General features: G+C 44.1%; 1 protein-coding gene across 1 annotated transcript; it reads left to right on the top strand.

Annotated features, from left to right (window-relative positions):
* Window positions 1-797: 797 nt before the first annotated feature.
* si:ch211-252f13.5 (uncharacterized) lies at window positions 798-8526 on the top strand. Its single transcript, XM_053495637.1, has 4 exons — window positions 798-1343; window positions 4703-5220; window positions 5312-5381; window positions 5483-8526. Exons 1-4 carry the CDS (start codon window positions 914-916, stop codon window positions 6988-6990), a joined length of 2526 nt encoding a protein of 841 aa, XP_053351612.1. The 5' UTR covers window positions 798-913; the 3' UTR covers window positions 6991-8526.
* The last annotated feature ends 381 nt before the right edge of the window (window positions 8527-8907 follow it).

Here is an 8907-nt window from a genome sequence, read left to right as displayed (position 1 = left end):
TACAGTGGTGTAGTGCTCAGCACTGTCGCCTTGCACCTCCAGGGTCCGGGTTTGATTTCTGCGTGCATGAAGTTTGTATCCGTGCCCGGAGGTTTTCTTCAGGGTAGTCCGGTTTTCTCCCACAGTCCAAAGACATGCAGATTAGGCTCATTGGCGTTCCCAAATCGCCGGTAGTGTGTGAATGTTGACCATCACGGTTGTAAAAATTGTAATGAATAGAATGGTCACCCTCGGCCTCCACGGCCCCTGGGATGGGCGTAGATGGATGGAAGCATTGCTTGTATGAAACTGCTTGTAGTTACACAATCTGGCCACCTGGGTGCGCTAATTCCTGTTTAATCGCACTAGATGGATCCTGAATTAATTCAGTAAAAAAAAAAAAGCAAAATCTGCAGAGACCCTGAAATTTACTTGATCCTGGCACTTTTAATGAAGGGGTACAGGGGGCGTGGCTACAGGGGTGGCACAGGGTGATACTGACCCACACTTGTGACATCAAAGCACATCCATGTTTTATCCTGCGTATTATTCCTGCAGATTTAATAAGTCGGATATTTTATTCGGTTTTACTGTTAATCATCTGTAATTTATACCAGCACTGAATGTTAATTATGTTAATTGTGGGTGTAGAGTTTTTTTCCCCAGGATTAAAAAGAGAGTGATGGGTTAAAAGCACCAGTGGAAGCTGAAGGGGAAACCTGGTGCCAATTAATTCTGTGGCATATGGTGTCAGCGCGCGCGCACACACACATCCACAGGGGGACTTTCTCTAGTGTGTGTGTGTGTGTGTGTGCTGATACACGCTGCTTGCACTTAAACACGCAAGTAATGATAAATTAGACATTTCTCGGATCGCACGTGGAGTCCGTATCCTGAGCCTGGTGCACGCTCGATCCCTCTCTCCCTCTTTTTAATGGCACCCCTCTCGACGCTTCTGTGGCTCACCGTCTGCGCGCTCACGTCCGCAGCACGCGCGGTCGAGGTGTGCGGGGGAGCGCGATGCCCGGGAGCGTGCGCGGGCGCGCGGTGCGCCTCGGGTCGCGGGGACGCGCTCCGGCGCCCGGCGGTGCCCTACACCATCATCCACCCGTCCGCGGGGGCGCGACAGGAGAGCTCCAGGAGCGGCGGCGCCACGGCGGAGGCGCAGACGCACGTGCGTGCACGTGCCCAGGCACAGGGACAGGCACGCGACGGCTGCGCGGGCGGAGAGCAGTGCGCGCAGACCAGGCGGCGACCGTGCGCAGGACGCGAGTGCATCACGCACATGCGCGACGGAGCGGAGCGCGCGCCGCGGGAGTTCGGCACCCAGAACGGGATACAGCTCACATGTGACGTCACACCAGGTGAGAATGAGAAGAAGCAAGAAAAAAAAGCTTTCTTTTTCCTCTTGTACATTTTCTAAAGGTTACCTTGAACGAGCATGTGATCCAAACAGACATGAGAATCTCTGATTTATAGAGTAAGTGTGTGTAGAGTTTGGGTTGCCCCTAACCATAACCCCCCCTTACCCCCCACCCCCCCAGTCCAAAGTCATGCAGGATAGGTGAATTTGCTTTCCCAAACTGCCCGTAGTGTGTGAATGAGTGTGTGGATGTGTGTTTGCTCTGTGATGGATTGGCACCCAGTCCAGGGTGTATCCCGCCTCATGCCACTAAGTCTCCTGGGATGGGCTCCAGTCCCCCTGAGACCCTGTTTACAGGATAAAGCATGATGATGAGTAAAGCGGTATCGATGACGAGTGAGTGTGAGTGTGTGTGAACGCGTGTGCTTGTGTGCAGTGTGATGGACCGGCACCCTCTTCAGGTTCTCTCACCGTTTCCAGAGGTCACGTTCGATAAGCATGTGATCTAAACTATATCAAACAGACTGAGTACGGGACTCTGATGTAAAGGAATATTTTGGTGAAAATATTAATTCCTATAGATTTACACTAGCCCACCTCGAGTGAGAGTGTGTGGGGGCGGCGTTTGCATGATCTCCCTGTACTAAGTGCTCCAGTTTCCTCTAACAGTCCAAAATCATGCCGTTTATACAGTAATTGGTGTTTCCAAATTGACCATAGTGTGTGTGTGTGTGTGAGTGAGTGTGTGCTTGTGTGCAATGCAAAGTACTGTCACTCCGTCCAGGATGTACCCCGTCTCATGGTGCGAGTCCCCTGGGATAGGCTCCAGACTTCCTGAGCATTCAGCGGCTAACACGTGAAAGAAGTCTGCCTCACGCGACAGCTACGTTCACATTACTAGCTTCTTGGCACAATTCAGATTTTTTACTCGGATCATATCTTGACAATTTAAATTTGTGAAAAGCGCTAAGGGAAAAATGCGAAAGTGATTTGGATTTCACGTACTCTGGTTCTGGTGATGTTTGGAATGACTCCAGCACTTCAGGCTCCACTTCTTCACACTATATGAAATCTGCACATGGGAAAAGAGCTCTGTAATCCCTGGCTGTATGAGAATCTCCATCGTACATCTAACACGAAGATCAGACGATATTACAGAATCTTTTATAAACTCCCCAATAAGATCTTAATCTGATCTTAAACACTGCAATAAAAGTGTAATTGCAGATGGATAATTAATCAACAGTTTATAAACGCTAGCCTAAATCTCTCATGTGATTGAGGTACAGAAACATAAACATTATATTACTGGAGTCCAATAAAAAAAGCTGTAAGTTAATAAAATCACCACTGAAGCTGTTTTCCACACGTACACGTCAGCTCTGCTTTAATCACTGTATATTTGCGAGTTTGTATCATCTGCTTAAAATTACTTATACAGGCCATGGATATCCTTTAAAACAGATCAATCAGTCAGTCACATTGAAACCATATGTTCACTGTGGTCTGTGATGACAGAGCATGTGATCTCCTATGTCACTATCGCATTAAAACACCACATATTTACCTTTTAAATGGGCTTAATCAGAGACGATCAGTTTTTTATTGTGTTTGTGTGACATTTGTTCATGTGTGTGATTTTGAAGCTTTTAAACATTAATACTGTAAGTAGAAGAAGAGAAAGGAAGGGAGGAGATGATGCATAAGGAAAATAGTAAGGGGAAGGGGATTATAAAAAGTACACATTAGATCCAGTTAAACTTTATGAAATTCTTCTCCAAGAGGATTTGGAAGAAGCTTCAAGTTGTATAAACAGATGTCACGGTCTGCTTTCACAGCTGGACACAAAACACAAGCAGACATGTTGATCTGTAAACCCGTACTTGTAAATCCAAAAATACAGCAGAGGAAATTTATGACATGAACCAGCAAACTAGGGCTTAAGACTAGAGAGGCAAGGAAACTATGAAAATATGGTTTAGAACCGCAGCATGTAACAGAGGAGTTCTTACAAGTAAAGTTTAAATACACAAGCTTGTGAAACAGCCATGTGTGATTCTTCTCCAAAATTTTCAGGCACACAACTGTACAGTCATTGGATGCTGTACAAATTCCCTTCACAGGACCTGCAGGACACAAAGCAGCTTTGATATGATGAGGCACCAGCCAAGCTGAAAACATGGTGTGTAAAGGTTGGAGTGGAAACTTTGACCAATACTCATCACTCTCAATCAAAATACTGAGAAAAATACTCAACGTTTTGCCAGATCCCTAAAGATCCTACAAAAGTTTTGACTAATCCCACTAGCTACAGTAAAAACTCAGACCAATCCTGGACACTCCCACAGAAACTCTGACCTATCCTGACCACTTTTACTACAGAAACTGACCAATCCTGACCACTCCCACAGAATTTCTGCCCAATCCTGACCACTCCCACAGAATTTCTGCCCAATCCTGACCACTCCCACAGAATTTCTGCCCAATCTTGACCACTCTTACGAAACTTTGACCAATCCTGACCACTGAAGGAAAAAGTTTGACCATTCCAGACCACTCTCATTGAAAAGTTGACCAATCCAGGCCACTCCCACATGACATATGACCAATCCTGACCATTCCAATGGAAAGTTTCACCAATGCAGACCACTCCCACAGAATGTCTGGCCAATCCAGACCACTCTCAAAGAAACTGACCAATCCAGGTCATTACCACAGAAAGTTTGGCCAATCCTGACCACTCCCACAAAAATTTACAAAGCCAAACCACTTTCATAGAAGTTTGACATATCCTGACCATTGGACAGAAACTGACCAATCCAGGTCATTACCACAGAAAGTCTGACCAATCCAGACCACTCCCACAAAAACTCCAATCTATCTAGGCCACTCTCACAAAAAGTTTAATCCATCCTGACTACACCCACAGAAAGTTTTACCAACCTTGAAGACTGATGCAGAAAGTTTGACCAATCCCAACTGCTTCTGCAGAGAAGGAACCCGTTCTACAGTTTCTGCCAAAAGATTTAAGAGAAACACAAAAGAGAGCACTGTTGCTAGCCATTTTAAATTTAAAGTGAGACTAAAATATTATTTTTGTTTTAGTCCCATTTTACTAAAATAGAAGTTTTACTTAGGTTCCTCTCACCACTTGGTTCCACCATCTTGTATTACTGAGACTCTGATATGTAATCTTGAACACAATCCTGTTCCGATGCAGTATCTGTCACTGACTTAATCATATAAATTATAAACATGTTAATGTGTGAACACAAATGCACTTTTTGCATTTGATTGCATTTTTAAATTCATTATAAATTTCAAAGATCCCTTACTTGTTTCTCATGCTAAACTGCCCAGGCACTAATGAAGTCCCATCTGAGGATGCCCTAGTGCTGCAGATTCACTTAGCCAAGGGGCAAGAGAAGCTTGTGGAGGAGCTCCGGTCTCAACATGCTGAAGTCAGTAATCTTCAGAATGGGTTAAAGGATCAGCAGGACGTCCTGCTGGCCCAACAGAAGGAGATACTGGACCAACAGCGGAGGATTTTCGAACAGATGGAGCAAGTAAAGGTGGAGTACCAAATAGTTATGGATAACTTTAGAAATGCGGCCCTGCACAAAGATCTAGAGGGCCACCTGGACAGCCACAGGTCCGAGATAAAAACACACACAATGGAGGCCTACACCATACCCAAGGTGGAAATGGCAGAGAGTGTGGTGGAGGTGGGAAGACAGATGCCTGAGTGCAGCTCCTGTCAAGAAGACGAGTATTGCGATTTTAGCGGAGAATGGCCAAGGTGCGAGAAGTGTACTGTTTGTCTTCCAGGATTTTTCCTAGTGTCCCAGTGCTTAATTCATGCCGACAGGATTTGTCAGGTGCTTACTTTTTTATTTTTCATACAAGACTAGTCTGTAGTACAAGACTTTCATGAGTATGACTCTCTTGACAATTGTATTTGTCTGACAGGACAGAGATGAATGCTTGGAGATACAGCACTTATGTGGTGGTGACCAAAACCGATGTCTTAATACACCGGGTGAGTCTTTAGACCAGGTTTAAAATTAGGAATTGTGTACGACTGTCTAAAAGGATTCTTTGTTCCTGAGTTATTATGATATTCCTAATATCTGTTGACAGGTGGATACAGATGTACAGGAATGTCGTCAAAAGACACAGCTTCTGGAATGTGTGGTCATTCTTATTTCTACAATTCCCAGCTGCAGGAATGCCAGGCTTGCTCGGAATGCGATTCCCAACCTGTGGCATCTCCTTGCTCAGCCATGAGGGACACCATTTGTTCAAGCTCCTCTGAAACCAGATTCTCTCTTACCTGGTCCGGGGAAGTTTCCCTGGTCCAAGGTAGTGAGTTTCCTAACATGCAATTGCACGTCCAAGGACACAGTGATGAAGCACTCGTTTCTTGCACCAACAGTTGGTTAGTTTTGCATCAGCACGGACTTGTCTGGGTCGATCATAACCTAGCTTTAAGGCATGGATGCCGTAGTTTTATCCAAGCGGGTTTGAGGTTGAATTCCAGCGAGGATGGAGGGAGGGACCTAAGTGGAATGCGCATGGAGCAAAGGGATGGAAAATCTCTCCAGAGTGTCAGTGTGACCGGGGTGACTATTGTGGATCCAGGTCACACATTGTCCCTGTTCCTCAGAAGCACTAGCAATCACTGTAATGCAGAAAATGATAAAGTGCACCTTCAGAGTGGCCTCATGGCACCTTTTAGTTTGCTCTGGCTCTCACATGATACAGGTGCTATAGCCATGACTGCACAGACTGTGGTTGCAGCACACTTCCATACCAATTTCCGACCTTCCTTTCGTACGGTGTCCATCTCTGATCCTTACATGGTGACCCTGAGCCATGACAATCGTGGTGTCCGTTTTACAGAGAAGGGCACGGTAAAATTTGTCCTGCAACAAGCAGTCTATTCGATGGGTCAAGCTTGTGTATCTGAGGGATTCTTCCTGGTAGCGTATGTCAACCGGAATGAAAGCAGTGTTGAACTGACGCGAGTCTTCAAGCCTGGTGTTCACTACAGGGACACATCCATATCTCTTTCCGCTGCCGCTGCAGTGGAGGCTGGAGACACTTTAACTTTTGAAATCCTGGCACCAGCACAGTGCAGCGTGCGCTACTTCTGCGACGACTCTGGGATTAGCATGCTAAGTCTGCTGTGGATCCCTTCTTCTGTGTCCTCTGCTCTGTCGGCCACCGTATCCAAAAGAGGTCTTCCTTTTGGTGCTGTAAGAAACAAGCCCTTATTTTTTCACCAAACGTCCCCGACAGTGGCGCAACTACAACTAGCAAGCGCAAACAAGCAGCACGCACATCGTAATTTCATCTTCTGGGAGGCAGGAACTGCTAGTGTTGCTCTTGATTTGAGGCTGATACACTCCTGTAGCAGGATCGACCTCGTTTTAGTTCAGCAAGGAGCTTCGCCGACAGTCCTCGCTCGCCAAATCGGAGGTCAGATGCCGGAAGGTAGTGAATGGGCTAGCTTAGGGCTCAGGGTGTCATTCTCAGTGCAAAACGGAACTGAAGTGTATGTCACGGTGGACTGCGTGCGCGGACGTCTTAACCAGATCGCCCATGATGCAGGAAGTAGCATTTCCATCCTCTGGGTCGCGGCATAAATTTAGCAGATATCTTAGTTAAGTATGATTTAGGTTGTTAACAATGACTTCATATATGGTCTAGTACAAGTAGTAGAGAACGTAGCATTTCCAGCAGTATGTCATATGCTGTAGCACATTTGATGCAACTTGTATGTCACAGGAAGTGCCATTTCCATGTAGGTACACAGCTGTAGCACGCTTTAATAAATTAGCAGTAGTCTGGTATAAGCCTAGCACAGACAATGATACAGGAAATATAATAGATTTCCATTCACTAAAAATGATTGGGGCTTAAGCAGGTCCTGTTTTAGCTTGTTAGCAATAATAGCGTGTATATAGGATGTGACACTTAGAAGTAGCTTTTAGAACATGGAACATGAATTCAGAAGTTCATGCATCACAGGATGCAACATTTCTATTGGTAATCTTTTTTTCTTTTTAGCATGCTAGCAGTAGTTAGTACTGAACATGTAGAGTAGAAACAGGAAGTAGCCATCTCTCCATTTAGCATGTCTTAGCTTGTTAGCAAACACAATACATTATATCCAGCATTGCACAGGTAGCGACACACAGGACGACTAGCCTTTATATCCATATATAGACCGCGACAAACATTAGGCAGGTCAGGAGAGTTAGCATGTTTGCAGTTAATATCTAGCCTGTCATGTACTGTAGCCTATCGTTATTAGCGTGATTATATCTCAATAGTTCTCATGATGACACTGAATTATTTTTGTGGTATTGTTCAATTATAGCTTGTATTCAGCTGTGTAAATTATACAGTGTTATGTAAAATATGCTATCCATGTCAGCGTGTGTGTGTGTAAACTTTTTGTGAAACGCTTAACAGACTAACCTTATTGCCCTTGTCTATATAGCTTAGCTAAAGCATTGGGGTCATTTAAAAACATTTTATATTTCTTTTTTATTTAAATGCAGCTGTGTGTATTTACAGGCAAAGTAAATATTTAATTCCGGTCCCTGTTGTATTATTCATAAACATGTTAGTAATTGTACTGTATGAAGTAAGAATGAAAAATTTAAGGCAAGAATTAAAGTACAAACGGGCGTTCGAGTCAAAGCAGGATTTCAGTTCAGAAAATAAAACCTTTCTTTATTTCTCTATATTATCCTCTGCTACACAAATGCACTTACGGCAGTGTTTCACTAGTGCTTGGACACCATCAAGGTAAAAACGCTGGCCTCCCAGGAACTCCTTAAATGCACCAAACATAGCCAGGATCGTCATTCACGGACGTACGGCCTTCTTTAAAACGTTCCCACCGTTCAAATGTTTTACCGCGGCTAAGAGTCTCATCACACCATACTGTGCTTGAGGTCTTGTGTGAGTGTTACGCTTTCATTCACCAGAAATTTAATTACAAGTCCCGGTTTGACTCGAACGCCCCTTGTATTTGTATTTGTATTTGTATTTTGCTGCTTGAATTTTTTTTACTGTGTATTTTGTAAGCGAGAACGATTATAGAGATGCATCTTCAGTTATATAAACCAACTGTTGTTTGATGAGAAATAAACAAAGATATGAAATGCTGACTTGGAATTTTTTTTTCCTTGGAGAGAAAAATGTCTCATGCACCATGCGTAACAAGGATTAGGCGAAATAACTAGCCTGGCATGCTCCCTAGGTATTTTTATAAATGATTGTCAGTAAAGCAAATGAAATAAAATATTTGTTAAAAAATAAAAACAACATGGAACCTAACATGGATTCGGTAGCAGAGTTAGCAGGCATTAGCCTCATCATTCCGCTGTATTTTAGCGCCAAAGGTTAACATTGTCATGGATTTTTATAGTATGTTTAAAAAGTAACACTTAAATTAATTTCCTTAATACATTTCATCCTCCAAGGACAGTAGCGTGAGTCCTCGTTCTTTATTTTTTTCCTCGTCTGGCTGCGTGTCTGAGCCTCAGAGC

Source organism: Clarias gariepinus, chromosome 1, assembly GCF_024256425.1.
Source record: "Clarias gariepinus isolate MV-2021 ecotype Netherlands chromosome 1, CGAR_prim_01v2, whole genome shotgun sequence".
In the NCBI taxonomy this organism is placed as follows: Eukaryota; Metazoa; Chordata; class Actinopteri; order Siluriformes; family Clariidae; genus Clarias; species Clarias gariepinus.
Note: the sequence above shows the minus strand (reverse complement) of the source record. Positions and strands in the feature narration are given on the sequence as shown.

Coding starts and splice junctions, on each gene's coding strand:
- si:ch211-252f13.5 (XM_053495637.1), top strand. CDS start 914: ATGGCACCCCTCTCGACGCTTCTGTGGCTCACCGTCTGCGCGCTCACG. Junction 5,221..5,311: donor ATGCCGACAGGATTTGTCAG/GTGCTTACTTTT, acceptor TTTGTCTGACAG/GACAGAGATGAATGCTTGGA. Junction 5,382..5,482: donor CCGATGTCTTAATACACCGG/GTGAGTCTTTAG, acceptor ATCTGTTGACAG/GTGGATACAGATGTACAGGA.